The sequence below is a fragment of the Xylocopa sonorina genome, chromosome 9, assembly GCF_050948175.1.
Source record: "Xylocopa sonorina isolate GNS202 chromosome 9, iyXylSono1_principal, whole genome shotgun sequence".
Lineage (NCBI taxonomy): Eukaryota > Metazoa > Arthropoda > Insecta > Hymenoptera > Apidae > Xylocopa > Xylocopa sonorina.
Window position 1 is genome coordinate 12,711,424 of NC_135201.1, and position 17,253 is coordinate 12,728,676.

The 17,253-nt window shown below is 44.3% G+C and overlaps 3 protein-coding genes across 26 annotated transcripts in view; 1 reads left to right on the plus strand and 2 right to left on the minus strand.

Moving 5' to 3' along the window:
- Nucleotides 1-59: 59 nt before the first annotated feature.
- On the minus strand, nt 60-963 carry LOC143427073 (uncharacterized). The gene is made up of 4 exons (XM_076900930.1): nt 625-963; nt 421-556; nt 290-346; nt 60-213 (listed from the first exon to the last, which is right to left on the minus strand). Exons 1-4 carry the CDS (start codon nt 960-962, stop codon nt 61-63), a joined length of 684 nt encoding a protein of 227 aa, XP_076757045.1. The 5' UTR covers nt 963; the 3' UTR covers nt 60.
- Nucleotides 964-1,201: 238 nt separating this feature from the next.
- On the plus strand, nt 1,202-2,421 carry Mrps22 (mitochondrial ribosomal protein S22). The gene is made up of 3 exons (XM_076901180.1): nt 1,202-1,295; nt 1,361-1,833; nt 1,921-2,421. The coding sequence occupies exons 1-3, from the start codon at nt 1,202-1,204 to the stop codon at nt 2,395-2,397; spliced, it is 1,044 nt and encodes a 347-aa protein (XP_076757295.1). The 3' UTR covers nt 2,398-2,421.
- A 1,437-nt stretch (nt 2,422-3,858) lies between these two features.
- The window catches only part of LOC143427066 (coiled-coil domain-containing protein AGAP005037), a 42,205-nt gene continuing 28,810 nt past the window's right edge, over nt 3,859-17,253 (minus strand). For 9 of the 24 annotated variants that reach the window (XM_076900897.1, XM_076900901.1, XM_076900904.1 and 6 more), the window contains 10 exons: nt 16,541-16,594; nt 16,027-16,098; nt 15,384-15,473; nt 14,981-15,043; nt 13,901-14,126; nt 13,709-13,819; nt 13,468-13,575; nt 13,212-13,394; nt 12,966-13,065; nt 5,070-6,532 (listed from right to left, as the gene is read on the minus strand). In XM_076900897.1, the coding sequence (XP_076757012.1) occupies nt 5,138-6,532; nt 12,966-13,065; nt 13,212-13,394; nt 13,468-13,575; nt 13,709-13,819; nt 13,901-14,126; nt 14,981-15,043; nt 15,384-15,473; nt 16,027-16,098; nt 16,541-16,594 (2,402 nt within the window). In that variant the 3' untranslated portion in view covers nt 5,070-5,137. Of the gene's footprint in view, nt 4,098-5,069; nt 6,533-7,275; nt 7,383-10,594; nt 10,648-12,965; nt 13,066-13,211; nt 13,395-13,467; nt 13,576-13,708; nt 13,820-13,900; nt 14,127-14,980; nt 15,044-15,383; nt 15,474-16,026; nt 16,099-16,540; nt 16,595-17,253 lie in introns of those variants that run through there. The other 15 variants (XM_076900907.1, XM_076900896.1, XM_076900900.1 and 12 more) reach the window with 11 other exon arrangements.

Consider the following 17,253-nt stretch of genomic DNA (forward strand, 5'->3'; position numbering starts at 1 on the left):
TATATAAAACTTTATTTTCAATTTCGTATCTATCTTTCTTCTATAGATTAAAGACTATACCTACAACATATCCATTAACCTAACTTTAGTTTTGTCGTTTCTATGGTACGCGACTATGCCAGCCTCGACCAAGAAATTCACAAACAATAAATCCTGAGGGCTGACGTCCACGTACGTGTCGTCCCCACCTTTCGTGTACGCCAATGTTAGTTCCTAAAAAAATATTTCCATTTACTATCCCATTTAAGTACTACTCCTACTTGCTAGAAAAGATATCGGTGACGCTTACCCCTAAAAATGTTTTGAAATTCTGATTATCTGGAAACAATTTGTCCACTACCATGTGCTAAACATTCGAATGTAATTAGAACAGATCAGATGCGAATGAAAAAGTCTATTACTATATTTGTTTATGCATACCAAATCTGTTTTTATACCCCGAAATATGCGTTTCGTTACAACCAATTCTTTCTCATAGGTGGTATTCGCTACCATTTCGGCTGTGTTCAAATAAGCTTCTTTCATTTTCTCCAAACCTTTCTGTTTATTTCTCAAGCTGAAACAAAATATTTTAATAATCCCTCTACGATTCTTCGATCCTATTGGCTACTTTACGAATTTTACTAGGATATGTTGTTCTTAACGTCCAAGAGTACCGCGTTCAGTTTATCGAAAAGTTGTTGAACGTTTTCCACTTCTTCTTCGAGTTCCGTTAAAACTTGAACGTGGAGATCGGACGTTCCAGGCACCGGATAATCCTTCAATTCATCGAGACGAATCCGATCTGTTAGATTGTCGCAGAATTTCTGTCGTTTCTTTCGGAACTGTTGCGAATCGCAGCTCTTGTTAAACGCCACTGGACCGTTGTTCGCTATTGAAATCGTTAAATTTTCCATTTCTTCTTCTCGATCCTTCAGAACAGCTTGAAGAGTTTCGTAAGCGTCCTCTAAGGTGTATTCCATTTTATTCCTTGAATATATTCACTGAAACTCGTGTATTCATCGAAGCACGCGATACGTTACGCGAAGAAACGGCGCGAAATGAAATTTCGGCTGTTTCTCATCGAACGGTTCTCGCGACAGCTACCGTGTAAATCGGACGTGACGCGACGCGTCGTGATTCATGGAAACCAGATCCGAGTTTCAGTTGCGATGCGTTAGTTTCTTAGGTTACGTACGAGTTGAGGTTAGGTTGGTTCATGATGTTTAGTCGAATAAATTTGCCTTTAAGGCGTTTTAATTGCAAACGTCCCAGCTGGAACTGTCGTTTCTGTTCGTCAACGGTTCCGGAAGCGAGTAAGTAGTAAGTGGTTATGCGTCACATAATTTCGACTAGTAACCTGTTCAAATTGCACATACAGAAGACGAAAAGGATCCGGCAGGTATATTCTTCGACCAATACGTGCAACAGTTATTGACCACCCTGACACGCGTGGATAATCAGAAGGTGTTTGCCGCGCGTAGAGATGGAACACGTTTGACCGTTCCAAAGTTTCAGTTTATGACAGAGGAGGAGTTGCAAGAGGCACGAGCGGAAATTGGAGCGAAAGCAAGAGGACGCATTCAAATGCCGCCTGTGGTTAAACCGAGATCGGAGGAGGTCCAAGTGTTATCCGATGATCCTGCCCTGGAAAGTTTCTTGGATAGCAACATAGTCTTCACCGACATATCCGTTAACGGTAACAATAAAGAGAGGTTGATCGTTGTTCGAGAGCCAAACGGCTTATTGAGACACGCGTTACCCAATGAGAGACATCGAATGAATCAAGTATATTTCCCTATACGAGGCAGAGAGGTGCATACACCACAGATGTTTTACAATCCGTATCTGAACGTAAGGGGCTGCTAATTCATTCGTACACCCGATTCCGCGAGTAATGCACGCGCGTTTATTTGATCAGTTTATTTATATTGTTTGCAGGATTTACTGAAACGGGAGGAATTCGAATTCATCTTAGATCGCGCCTGCCTACAATTCGAACCGGACGATCCAGAGTATCATAGGGTCACCAAAGAGGTGTACTCGTACTTGAATAGATTGAAGAAATTCAACGTGCTACGATCCACCAGGCATTTCGGCCCGTTTGCGTTCCATCTTGCTTGGGAGAAGGAGATAGATGCGTTATTGGTGGATCTGCTGAAGATCGAGGACCTCGAGGAGGCTGTGGCGTTGATACAACTTTATCACAGGATCCATCCAGAGGCTGAATCCGCCAAGGAAGCGATATTGAACGATATAGACTTGATCAGAGTTTACGCGGAACTGGAATCCACGGAAAGGCACATGATCACGCGTGCCATCGAGGTACACCAAGCGCTACGTAACCAGAAGGAGAAGGTGCAAGAGGGTGTAATGAAAGCGCACGGGTTCGTCGACGAGAATATCGAACAAACTTGATTCTCTTCTCATCTCTACAGATTCTCTGCCTAATAACAGTAATAATAATAATGATAATAATAATAATAATAATAATAATAAACGACGACGACACGATCCCGATGATTATTAATCGATTATTTTATTACGTGATAGTTACTTACAAACATTTACAAATGTAACAAGTCAATTCGATTTGGCGTACAGGATCGTTGGAAAACGTTACATATCGATGATTATCGGCTAACCTTGTGGAAAAAACGGAATCGATTCGGGTCCCGCTCAGCAGTATCGCTTAAAGAGGAAATGATGCCATCGACAGATTAAATGGCGAGTCGGTGATAAGTAAAGCGGAGGTGGTCGTACAGGGGCGGTGAGGAAAGCAACACATTTGCGAATAAATAAGCGAACGATCAACGATGGAAATGGGAAACGTAAAGTGGGGGGGGGGGGGGGGTGATCTCGTAAATGGTACGCGTCGATGGAAAGCAGCTTTGTACAAATGCAAATTATACAACAACTGGAGATTGCGTCTAATTGTGTAAGTAAGTATATCCGTACTGTGTCGTGAATGGAACAATATACAAGTCCGATCGACGAGATCGGATCGGACGAGAAGTGTCTTGATCGTTTAATGCTTTCACTAAACATTCGCAACAGAATACTTTGTTCGACCGTTATTATTCATATTCAGTTATCCTTATTACTCGTATTACTCTTATCGTTATATCGTTATATTAATTATTACTTCCATATAGATGCGTTTCATGATACGTACGTACGTAGAAAATAAATAAATTAGGACACGATTACGATCGGCGTTGGTAAATGGTAGACGAAACTTTCTACTATCCGCTATCTCGTTTTATGGCGACCAAGAAGTATAGAGTCGAACGAAGAGAAATGAAACGGAAAAGAATGGAAAAAGCACGGATTCGGAACTATCGACTATTAGGCCTCTCCGAAGCAAAGTATACGCGTATCGATTATACGTATAAATACGTGTATATGTTTGTTGTATCTTTGTCGAGCATTGGGAAGCACAAACATATTTTCCTTTGCTCTCTGCTAATCCGATATTTCTTCTACGATCCCGATTACAAAGCAGCGCCAATTTCCCTTCGCAACGTTATACAACCCCTCCGTATCGAAGAGAATAAAAATTCCTCGCGATAATCGCGATACGCTTTCTCAACGAATCGATTTAAGAAAATGTGGCCGTTGATCGCGGAGTCGTCTCAAGAACGCGCCAACCGCATACAAAGGTTGTTCGATCGAGGTTGGAGGTACGATCAAACACCATGGATTCGCGTATGTTAAATAATAGTTGATACTAATAATAGCAATAGCAACAATGATCGATGGCGATGATAATGATGATCATGATGATGGTGATAACGATAACAATAGTAATAATAATAATAATAATAATAATGATAATAATAATAATGATGATAACAATAGTAAAAGTAGTAGTAGTAGTAAAAGCGATAATGATAATAATAAAAATAAAAATTTACAAGTCGATTTCACGACGCCTCCTGGAACGAATCGACCAATAGCTTTGCAAATGCTGCACTTTTCGAGATCGGTAAGTATTGAGCAATGTTCCTTTTTCAATCTTGCCATTGTCCGTCGGATTTATTTTCTCGCGAGTTAAACGGTCGCCCCTTTCCTTTGCGTTTCCACTCGAGTTCCCGTCTTCTCTCGATTAAAGCTACCTAGAAACATACGCAACCTTTCACACACTCGGACTTGTTTTGCGGCAAATACATATGTATTTTATACGGAAAGAAATGTACGCACGAGTCACACAGCTCGTTTCGTCCTATTCAGCGCCTGACATAGGTATGCACGCACCATTCTGTACGCGTTCGTACGCCATTTGTTTCTTAAAACAGGAAGAAACGTTCGCTCTCGCGGTTCGTTTACGATACTGACAATCTCTCCGTCTACCTAACTATTCCCATAAATATTTGTTTATATAGAAACTTGTTCTTACTCCTCTGTGTCTCCCCTTTCGTAGATATAGTTAAGTAATTCATATGTACGCGTGCAGAATAATTTGATGACCTCGGTTATAGCGAGGCGGTTGTCGGGTTTGTCCGCTCGTAGGAAAGTTTATGGAACTCGAAGAGAAAACGCGAGGAAAGAAAATTTGCGTGTGTGTGTATGTGTCTGTGTATGTGTCTTTTTATCTCTGTTCTTCTTCTTCTTCTTCTTCTTCTTCTTCTTCTTCTTCCCATTCTTCTCCTTTCTCCTTTTCTTCTTTTGGCACAATCGATCGTCGCCGTGAAAGACGAATACTCTATTACATAGATATCTTTCGGCCAGGAACTCGATCTTCGAACTGTCGAACGTTCGACGCAACCTCCTACACCGCTTTTAGCTTGTCCTTTATGCGCGACGTTTAACGCCGCCATTATTTATCATGCTGCCGGATTATGCCGTTCCGAGAGTGAAAGAGAGAGATAATTGCGCTTTCCGTTTATGATATTACGTTAATTACTATATCATCGTTATTAATTATGATAATCGATATTATAAATTACGCGTGACTCGCTAAGTTCTCTACTCGCTGTACTCTCTACTTGTTAATCTTCCGAGATTTTTATTGAATATTTTTCTGCTTTTTTTTTTCTTTTCTCGTCATTGATAATTGGATCGTTTCGTTCCAATAGTTGGAGGCGAAACGCGGTTAACTCGCGAGCACGACTTCGACCACCTTGACGCTCGACTCGAGCAACGATCGGCTTCTCGGTCACAGAATATCCGTCTCGTAGATCTTGCTGGTGGTGGTCGCGGTGGTCGCGGTAGTCGCTGTGGTCGCTGTGGTCGTGGCGGTCCCACCAGAGGATGTAGGCGCGACACCGGCGTTCGGCTCGCTCTCCGCGTTCACCTCGGGTTCGTTCGACGTGTTCGCCGGCTGTCCGCCGCTTTGTTGCTCGTTCGGTTCGTCGCGTCGGGTGCCTCGCGGCCCGTCCACGGACGACTCCTGAGAGACGACGGTAGGTTTCACGGTCAAGCTGGTCAAGGATCCCGAGCTGGCAGCGCTAAGACCGAGACCCATTTTGGCCAACAGGTTGCTCTCGCTGCCCGTCTTCTTCAACAGATCCGGCGGTGCGGGTGGGACGGTGGTCAGGCCCGCCGTGTTCCTCTGCAGCTGCTGGAGCCTCGCGTACTGCTCCTGCAACGCCTTCTGTTTACGCAGCAGCTCCTGGTGCCGTTGCTCCAACTGTTCCTGCCTTCCTTTCTTGCTCTGCACGCCCTCCTGCGAGTTGACGCTCTCGCAGGAGCTCGAGTTGCTGGTGGAGAGGACAGCCGACGACTGGGAGCTGGTCGAGTTGTTGTGAACTATCGGTGCCGCCTCGAGCGACAACGGCACCTCCGTTGGGAGAGCCATCGGCGGTTTCCCACCGATCTCTTTCATCGGAAGGGTGCCGCGCGCCGGTGGCCGGCGTAGCGTCGCGTTCCCGGCCTGTAGGTTGCACGAGTGATTCCTAGGCGGTAACTGGGGGCTGGTGGGGCTCGCCAACGGAGACCTGGAACTGGTCCGCGGCGGCGGAGGCGGTGGCACCCTTCTGGCCGTGGCCAGCTGGAGCAGTTCCGCGTTCCTCTCCGGCACCGGTGGCTTCTGTCCCGGCACGAATCCCTGCGGCAACGTGGGCAGGCTCGGCTGTTCCTGCAACGAGACCTGCAGCCTCGCTATCGGCGGTGACGTGTCCGTATCCGAGCTCGACGGATACGAGTGCAATCTACGCAGCGTACCCCCGGCGGTGTTCGTCGCCGAGCCGCCGATCACGGCTACCGTCGCGACCGTCCCGCTCGACGAATCCACGCTCCCTTTCCGTCCTATGTCCGAGATACACGGCGGCCTTACCACCGTTCCGACGATCGACGACCCCCCGGCCGCCTCTCCTCTGCTTCCGCTCGATCTTCCACCCGTCTCCGACAGCATGGTCGAGCCGCCGCTGCCCTGCACGTGTCCGAGCTGCGAGCTCGGCCTCGAGAACGTCTGCAACTCGTCTAGCAAAGCGTCGAGTGCGTTCTCCGGACGCTGCTGATGCCCGGTGGATGGCTCGTGAGGGTGGCTCCCTCCCCCGATGATGCTCGCTGACCCCACGACAGTGCGTTCCGCTGGCACAGGGGCAGCTGCCTACGTTCGACACGTGGATACGAGATACCGGTTACCACACACTCTTCCATTTAATCTTCTTCCTCTATGTAACAGCCGGTCGTGTCGCGTCGCGTCGCGTCGCGTCTCTCGTACACCGAAGTTTCAACGATCGTCGAAAGTTGTCCAAGTGAAAGAAATAGATAGATGAGAGAGAGATAGAGAGAGAGAGAGAGAGAGAGAGAGAGAGTGAGTGAGTAAGAAAGAGAGAGAGAGAGAGAAAGAGAGAGAGAGAGAGAGAGAGAGGGAGAGAGAAAACGGCAACTTTCGACGATACGTCGCGTTCGCAAGGCCGTCGCAGAAAGCGGTGCATCCAAGGGTCATTATCGAACGACACTCGAGAAAGCATCGCGATCGCACGACCAGCTTGCTCTTATCGGCTACGTCATGCCAGTAATATAGTGAAAAAATGTGCGCGATATATGTTCGCATGCAAGGTGCTGGTGAGACAATGGTGAGCGATCGAGGGCTAGAGCGTGAAAAGTGACAGATAAACGAACAAAAAAAAGGAACAAAAATATAACAAAAAGAAAAAAGAAAATAAAGAAATATATATATATATATATGTACAAATACAGAAACAAACATGAGAATATTGGCGAAAATCAGTAGGATGACCGAGAGATCGGAAGGCGCGAGATCGATGAGTCGTGAGCGCAGAGAAAGTATACAAATCAATGGTAAAATATATATGTATGTACGTATTAATTCCGTTAGATAATTACCTGCGGTCTGGGTTATACGTTTTGTGCGTGCGTTGTGCGTGTTACAAGTCAGTACTCGTTTGGGGCTCTTTTACATTTGGCATCGACTGTTGTCCAGTATTAGTCAACTTAAAAAAAAAAACAGAGAAACCAAAAATCAAAAATCCAAAATTAGATCGTGCCGTTCGATCGGCTAAGCCGCGAAGAAATTCGGTAGTCAGTTGGCTAATCCGCGAACAGAGGCCAAGGGACACGTCGTGGATCGTGGCGACGCACGAGCGACGTATTCCAGACGAGGGTCTCTGTTTCGCGCTCTCGTCCCGCGTTCAATCATCATCCGTGTTCTCTTTGTCAGTCCGTCTACAAACAAAAGAAGCCGTGCGAGACGCGGTACGTACGCCACGGGCATCGACGACACGCACACTTTTCTTTTTTTTCTCTCTCTCTCTCGTAAACGTTCAACGACGAAAAGGCAAGGAAAAAGGATTCGTTCGCGGCGACGAGATCATCCGTCCCTATATATTCTTGTCGTCGATACCTGAAACATACGCGCCACGGCTCCGTCTCCTTTCTGTTTCGGCGAGAAACGAAGCTTCGAACGACATGCAATGCCACACGAGAACTCGAACGTGCAGAGCAAACGACGTCTGACTTCTCGACAGTTTACGCCAGGTACGTGCATACCGCATGCCGCGTGCTGTGCGTTAGAACGCAAGCATTCATTTTCACCTATTACTACTATGTTTACGGAGAAACATGCTTCGAGGTACAGACACGAGTCTGGTCTAGTTTTCAAAATTAACACACAGATTTTCCTGTGTGTTAATATACATACATATATATGTATACATACGTATATATATATATATACATATATACACACATACCGTGCAAATTAATATTTATGAAAAAAAAATTGATCCTGATCAAAGATACACAATCAAAACCTTTAGTCCAATCCTTATAGTAAGGCGGTAAATATATATTTACCAACTTGAGAAGTCGAACTGCGAGATAGATAGAGAGAGAGAGAGAGAGAGAGAGAGAGAGAGAGAGAGAGAGAGAAAGAAAGAGAGAAAGAAAGAGAAAGACAGAAAGACGCGCTTTCGCGCGCTTGTATATGCAGTAGAGAAAAACAGAGTGACAGGCAGAGACATAGATATATAGAGATAGAGATAGATAGAGAGATAGAGAGAGAGAGAGAGAGAGAGAGAGAGAGCGAGCGAGAGAGAGAAGCAGACAGAGAGAAAAAGAGAGAGGAAGGAAGAAAAAGTGAAAAGGAGCGTGTATAGACAAACATGTGTATCGTACAAGGTGGCGATGTCGAATCGATCTGTCCGACAGGATCGGGGACGTAAAACGAACGAAAATTTGGATTACGATGCAACGGTGCGACGAATCGCTAACGAATATCGGAAGAATCGAAAACAACATGACTACGCGATTTGCGCGACAGTGGCGCAAATTGATATGATCCAAAAATAAAAAGGAATAGTATATAGGCGGGAGATGATAATGGTGTGATGACGATGATCGAGTGCGCGTACGAAGCGTAACACAGCGTACGGCCGAAATGGCTGCGAAATTATAATTCGAACAAGCAATGAGTTGTACAGGCTGATTTTCCGCCGAGTAGCTCAACGAACGTGAAAGGGATAGAACGAATGATTAATCGTCGAGCTATTCGACGATCGTAATATTCGAAATCATCCTGTAGAAAAGTATACCAGAAAAAAAAAAGAAAATGTGGCCGCGAATGCCAATTCGAGCGATGAGAAATTCATTTTCTCTTCTCTCCCTATAAACGTACGTATGTATCGTAGATTAGCGATGGTGCGGATGATGAAAGGGACGATAGGATCGAGCAAGGAACGAGCAATTGCGCATTCGACGACGATTACGTGCAATGTTGTCGTTGTCTTTGTCGTCTTCGTCGTCGTCGTCGTCGTCGTCGTTGTCATCGTCGTAGTTGTCGTCGTCGTCGTCGTCGTCGTCGCAGTTACCGCGAGCTTAATAATGCCGGGAAATCCAATGTAAACCTTGTGTGTCGAAAAGAGAGATATGATCGGGAGTGTAACACCTTACTATAAGAAATGGATTGGAACGAGCATGTCTGACGAGGCGAGATCGCAACTACTTTGTTTCGTTTGATTTCTGGTCCGCGAGATCGCACGATAACGAGAGTGCAGAACTCGAACAAACCCTGAGAGTGACTAACAGATAAAACATGGCAAAAGTGTATGCATCTAGAGAGTAATTGTAACTGTAAATACAAGAGTAGAGTGAATAATAACAAGGAAGTTTGCGAGAAGGCCAAGTGAGAGCTCGTAGCCGCGTGGCGCGTTAGCACAGCCGAGGATTGCGCGATTTAAATCTCGCGACAATTAAATATATCGTGCGTATCCAGTGCGTCTTTCGCTGATACGTGTCGGGTCTGAAAAGCACTGGGACATAGCGGGAGAACGATAACAAAGCTCTAGAGATCTCGATAAAATGCAAATAATGGCAACGCAATGCGTCACGTTCAGTGGTATGGACCACCGCGGGTCAGACAAATCTCTGCTGCTTGCTGGATTTGTCCTCGGTGCGAAGAAAGGGAGAGAGAGAATTTTTCGCGAACACGAACGTTATCAACAATCCCGTGACCGACCAATCATTTTTATATATATGTACGTATACATATATATTTCGGTGTGGAACGACGACTGCCAGAATTCGCGAACTGCGCGATTCTCGAAGAATTCCGCCAAACTTGCGCGAAATTTGACTTGTTCTTTTCGCACATTTCTCTCTTTAAACGCGCGTGGAATAGAAGAAAAAAAAGAGAAAAAAAAAGTGAAAAAAGGAAGACACAGAACGAATTTGGCAAAATGCTTCGAGCATCGTAAAGGATGAACAATTATATGAACAGTATGACAATTTGTGCGGCAAACATCATACCGACAAACATATACATGTGTGCGCGTGTGTATGTATATATATGCATACATATGATACGTATATATATATATACGGATAAACACATGTATGTGGATGTGTTTGGAATGATGGGGCTATCGATGTGGATGTATACGTACGTATCTGTGTATGTGCGCGATGGATATATGAAATTTATATATACATATACATATATAGGTATATATATGTAGATATGTGTAGAGTGTGTAAAATAGTGTAGAATAATAATGGTTGTAATAATGGCAATAATAATAATAATAATAATAATAATAATAATAATAATCATAATAATAATAATCATAATCATAATAATAATAATAAAGTAGAAATATTAATAATAATAATTAATAATTTATAAATATATGAATCTGTAAAAAATTACTCGTGACTGGTCTGTATGGCCTCCTTGAAGTTAGTACTCCACTTCCAGCCATACTAAAAAATTAATATCATTTTCACTATCCGTAGCCTGCAACCTGCATTTTATAGTTTTTATTAAAAAGGAAAATAGAGATAGAGAGAAATATCTATATATAGAGACATATTTCCTTAGTTAACAATCTAATTCGCTATGTCGAAACAATTTCTGCGTAACCCACGTCGCTTACGACTTTCGTATAGATCGACAGAGTGGTAAAATAACATTCTGATCATCATCGTCATCATCGTCATCATTATCATCATCATCATCGTCATCATCATCATCATCATCATCATCATCATCATCATTATAATCATCATTATCATCATTATCATTATCGTCGTCGTTGTCATCGTCGTCGTCGTTGTCGTCGTCATCAACATCCTACTACTCCGCCTCCTCCTCCTCCTTCTCCTCCTCATCATCGTCATCATTATCGGTCGCCGTCGTATCACCATTATCATTGTCGTCGTTGTCGTCGTTAGAGCTGATCGAACCTTCGCTTCGCTCGTATTGGTCAAATAGAAAGTTAGAAAAAGAGACAAATAAACGTCCAAGGGGGCGACCGAGCACAATGGCAACGACAACTGAGATAAACCATCCGTCGTCGCTGTTTTGCGTCCTGTCGGTCGCTTCAAATTCGTCTCTTGTAATCGAGAGAAAAAAAAAATGAATAAATAGAAATAGAATATGCGAAGAAGCCTTAATTTCATCGCGACGCAGATTCTTTTCATTTTCCTTACAGTCACAACTAACACTGAGAATGATCTGACAAAACGCGATCGCTGGAATCCGCGAACATCCGTATAAAGGTCAGAAATAAAAAGATGAGAGAGAGAGAGGGAGAGAGATAGAGAGAGAGAGAGAGAGAGAGAGAGAGAGAGAGAGAAAATAACTAAAAGAAGATTATAGAAATCGAATGCGAACCCGTTTTGTCACATCATACGCTGCTAAATGTATAAAAAATATCTATACTATCGGGATACAGCAAACACTGAAAATATTGGTTGTTGGGTTGATCAGGGTGGAGGGGTCCATGTCACACAGAGACGTAAATAAGTTTGAAGAAGATTCGCGTAACGTCGATTATCACTGCGACTGCCCCAATTCTTTATATCGTTCTCATGGAAATCGGTATGAATCGTACAAGATCCGATATCTTCATGCGACGAACATCGCCGAGGAAAGGTTTACATTAGATTTCGTGCGACTGGGAGAATCAGTCGGACCGAGGATCGGCTCGATCGATGGAATTCGATGGTGAAAGACCGACAAAGAAAAGAAAAAAAAAAGAAAAAATGTACGTTCGCGAACTTCACCTCGCTAACAACAACTATTGCAGGCACTGACTACTCTGTCATTGAGCGACGTTGAAAACGAATCCATTCGTCGACACACGTTTCTCGCAGCATTGCATACATGATACACGAAGAAAAGTATGCGTATCTCGATACAAAGAGGTAGGCAAGTATAACATATACGTATACCTATATGTATGTAGACATATAAATACATGTATACGTTTATATATGTGTGCGTGCGTGTATGTGTAGATAAAATTCCATGTTACTCGCGATATGCGCCTTTTAGCATAACAGGATAGAGGTAAGCGGTGATCGGAATTAACGTACGTCACTGCAGGATGCCACATCGTTTTACTCGGTTAGGCCAATAAAGAATCTACCAAGCGTGGATTGGTGGTGTTTCTGACGCGTCTACTTCACCGAGAGATCACTGTTTTTTTATAGAAAAAAAAATAAAAAAAGAAGAAAAAAGTTGCGGGAGAACCAGACACCTGCTCCAAGGGTTCTGATAAATTTTTGCTTTGCGCTGATGTTTATCGCTGAAACGATCAACGAAAAGCTGTGCGTTGTTTCCGCTTTGCAGCGATTCTCGACGATGCTAGTCGTGTACTTCCCTTTCAAGCAAAATATGCGATCAAGGAGGGAAACCGCGTCCTTAAAAAAATATCAACTCTAGTTCTAAATTTTCGTCCAGATTTTCCGTAAATCGTACGCGTCTCTTCTTTTTTTTCCTTCTTGGAAGGGGGCAGAGGTTTTCAAAGCGCGAAAAACTGGATCCGGATTGAATCGTGGAATATGGGAAACTTGTCATGCATCAGACTGAATCGTCATATACCAGGGGTTAGATACGGACAAATTAAACGAATAGATCAGCAGATAGAGGGGAGAGATAGAGAGAGAGAACGAGAGAGCGAGAGAGAGAGAGAGAGAGAGAGTGAGAGAGAGAGAGAGAGAGAGATAGGCAGAAAAACTAAAGGTGAAACAGAAGATAGCGAGCGAGCGAGCGAGCGGAACGTATAAAGCGTTACCTTGGAATGTTGAGCAGACGTCGGTGTTATCGGCGGCGTCTCCTCGGCGTCTACGCTCGCTGCCGCGTTTGGTAATCGCTGCTCTTGCACCGACGCCAAGCTACGGAATATGTAAAGAAAATGTCTATCTTTAATAAATGCGAATTCCAATCTGTTCGACCCTTTCATAGCTCTGCTCTATGCTTGCGGGCTGGAACCGAGGTCGCGTTCTCAAACCGAGGAACAGAGATGATACGTATCGCGTACCGTTTCAGTGTGACGAGGGTGCTCGTAAGTTTTTTGCAACGCTTCAACGCCGACTCTAATCGTTCCGGTTCTTCTTTAAGAAACTTTTCCGCCCGCACAACCATCTCCATTTCCGAACTCAATAATCCTTTCATACCCTCCTGTAGACTCGGGAATCGTACCTTCAAATCTGCCACCGTTTTACTACAAAAACAGAGGTGGTAACACGTTAGACCACGCTGTTTCGAAACATTTCCGAATATCGTTCTCGTGTTACCTCGATTTGCTCATTATCAACGCCATATTCTCCACGTCCGACATGTTGACCCTCGTCTTTCTGTTTATGACGTTACCACGTAGTTCCTCCACCGTGTTCTCTAGCTCGCTGAAACGTAACGCGCACAGGTGTATCGACGAGAAACGCGGTACTACCTACTTGCCTACTACTTGCCACGGTACTAACTACATATATAGGCACACACATGTTAGGCAGAAAAGTAGAGAAACCGGACGCTTACGTTAGATCTTTTACCAGCCTCAACATCTCCTGCCTGTAGAGGTCTTCCTCGCGGCTCAGTCGAATCTTTTCCGCGTCCCAAGCGGCGTCTCCGCACGACAGCAACATTGTCCTACGGGTTAGATCGAATCTCCGTAACGATTGTTAGCGATTCGAAATAAAATTCCGAAGGCAACACGTCTGTCCGCGTTACCTGATGGTGATGAACGTGTCCAAAATGGTCTCCCGTATGGTGTGCGCCTGAGCCTGGGACATGCGCCTCAGATTTCTAACTTCCTGCCTGAGATCCTTAGCCTTTTTCTGAAGGCCTCGCAATTGATTGTACATTTCCGGCGTCAGCGCCAGATCCCGATAAACGTATTGGCCAGCTACCAGTGCAGCCGGTTTCGGTGGTGGAGTCGGCTTGTGCCTGTCTCTCTCTGAAACGATTCGATACGAGAGTGTCAACAGCGTCGCGACCCTCGTTCCCCCGTCACCGTCCTCGTTGATATTCTCGCGTACGAACACGATCAAAAGTGTTTCAACGGGAACGATTTCCGGCCGTTTAAACCGTGCGAAAACCTTTCATTTCGTTACCACCCAATAGAGTGTTACTAACTAGAATTTCGCCGCTGACGCCAGTTGTCGTAGTTAACGCTTTCGCACGGTCAAACGGTGCTCGAGGGATGTGCGCGAGAGAGAACGAACGGAGGGAACGCAGGAGGGGAGAGGGGAGAGACGGCGTCGAACAATTTCGCTGTCACTTTTATCGTTACCATTTTATCGGCCCTACTATGAAAAGACCGAGACCGAAGAGGAAAGACGGAAACGGATGATCGGGCTGGTCGTCGTTTTATAATAGGACGTTTTACCTCCGAGTAATCCCCTCGAGTCCCATAGCAATCTCCCGCTGGATAGATAAACACACTCTGCGATCGAGTCACGAGTTGCTACGAAAATCGTATTTCTGCCTACTGTTTAAGTAGTAAACTTAATTATTCACTTATCGGTCGCTTCGAAAGCACATGGTCAACGATCGAGATGCCGTTTTCCGAGCAGCTCGTCTCGAACGCGTTCCATCCATTTTGTCACACATAGAAAAAATATCTATCTGTACGTATAGAGGGGGATGGTGTGCTTCGAGGATGATCAACGGACGGTGCCTCGGTTCGCGGGGCACACAGTACGATACGAAACTAATCTGACGCTACGGAACGAAAGACGAACAGCGGAAGAATCGGGGAGAGAGACAAGAAACAAACGGTGAAAACGTAAAAACACGAAACAGCTTTACCTTGCGAAGACATCCTCGGCAACGTGGAGGATTTAATCGCCGGTTTCGTCGGTTTCGTGTCCGCTAGTCGTAGAGGAAGGCATTGCACGAGAAGTCGTTAGAGATTATTGCGTTAGTATAACAACTCGTACAAGATTTTTGTCTCTCGACAATTTAGTTCTCTTATCCTTTGGTGGTTAATAAAATAAGATAGAGAGAAAAGAAGAAAAAGAAAGAAGAGAAAGACGGTGGATCATCTTGTTTGAGAAATCTTGGACGCTTCGTAACGAGAAGCGATATCGTGTTAGAAAATACCACCGCTTTTCCTTTCTTTCCCTCTTTTTGTTCTTTCCAATAAAAGATGCCGAGAAAGAACGTATCTTCTTAATACAATATAATGAGCACAATGTGCAATAACCATTACCTGCGTGTTGCGGGGAATGCTGTTTAGGAGAGTTCATATCTGGCGGTTCGTCACTGAAGGACACTGACTTTTCAAACGACACCGACTTGTCTGGAATAGAGGATGATCAGCATATTTCTGTGATTTCGTGCCATTGTGATTTGATAATTACAAAGACAGTGACATACATATATATATATATATATATAGAGAGAGAGAGACAGAAAGAGAGAGGCAGAAGAGAGAGAGAGAGAGAGAGAAAGAGAAAGAGAGACCAGGGTGAAAGCATGCGGCACGGTAACATTTTGAACGCATGGTGATCGGACGAAGGAAAATGTGCCAACGTCGAGACGGAATCGAAAGTGCACGAACGAAAGATTTCAAACGTAAGATTGGGGGTGTTCGCAAACTGAAGAAGATCTGGCAATTTGCAATGGAGGGAGAGGGTGCGCGTATTGTCGATCCGCGCTTCGTCCGAGTTAGAGAAACGAACAAAAGCAAAATAAGGAAAGTGGGTAATGCGAGAGATGGAAAAACTGAGAGGGAAGGAGAAAGCGCGTGCAGTGCGATGGCTATTACGATAGAGCTGCATATAAGGCAACCAACGATGCGCTGGTGCACGGGTAATAAGTGAAAAAGTGTACGTATAATTTATGAACCGCACCTTTGCCGCCTAATTTTGGTGGTTTTACGTCAGTCCTTAAGTACGAGTCATCTGTAACGGCAGGTTGAGACACTTGAATTTTACAAAGGAGAACCGTTTTAATAACATTGGTTAAACGTAGGGCACTATTATAAAATGTATAATAATAGTAATAGTAGTAGCAGTAATAGTATTGCTATTAATTGCAGTAGTAATAACACTAATGAGAATACTACAATAATAATAACAACAACGACGACAACGACCACAACAACAACAATAATAATAATAATAATAATAATAATAATAATAATAATAATAATAATAATAATAATAATAATAATAATAATAATAATAATAATAATAATAATGATAATAATAACGCTAGTAGCAACAAGTATGAACGACAACATATAAACGAGTATAAAGGCATGTATGTATAAATAATATATGCGACTGTAAAAAAAACTATGTATAAAGCGGTCACAGTGATTCAAAGGAAACTACAAGAGAGAAGAAGATGAAGAAGACACACCTGGCAATGAGGCAGAGCTGGAACTAGAGTGTTTGTCGAACTCGTCCCCTGCGCCTGGTGTGTGCGTCAAGTCGGAATAACAAAGCAGTTTTACAGCAGGATTTCAGGAAATTTAAACAACGCAGCGTTACGACACGTAACAGCGGTACGCCGCGTCGCGACGACACTCCGTGTTCGGTTTTCCACCGACAATCGCTTAATTTACTCGACGACTGCGTCGCGAAATCGAATTGGAAGCGCGAAGCGACGCGTACCGCTGCCACCGCGTAACCCGCTCCGTAAAACGTATCTTTACGTCTAGTCGCAGACAGCCCACCACACCAGTTTGTTGTTTCCTCCGCTCCTTCGGGTGCGTGTCGAACCGATACTCCTTTCAGTGTGATAAGTATACGGATGGTGTTCCAAAGGAGTAAGTGAAGAGAAAAGATCGCGATAGAATAAACGAGAGAACGCGGGGAAACGAGGTCGTACGTTTTTCATTATCACGAGGAAAACTGCTGTACACCAGCAGAAAGAAATTAAACAGGCTAACGCTTCTATAGTATGCACGTGTGTTTCAGTACGGCGATATGATCGAATCGAAACTAAAAATGCGAGTAGTATTCGCGTTCCGACGAGATCTGCTTCTCGTCGAAGCACAAATGGCAAAAGTCAACGAACTAAAAACAGACTGACGATGAAGAAAAGAAACGAGAAAACGGAACGATGATCTC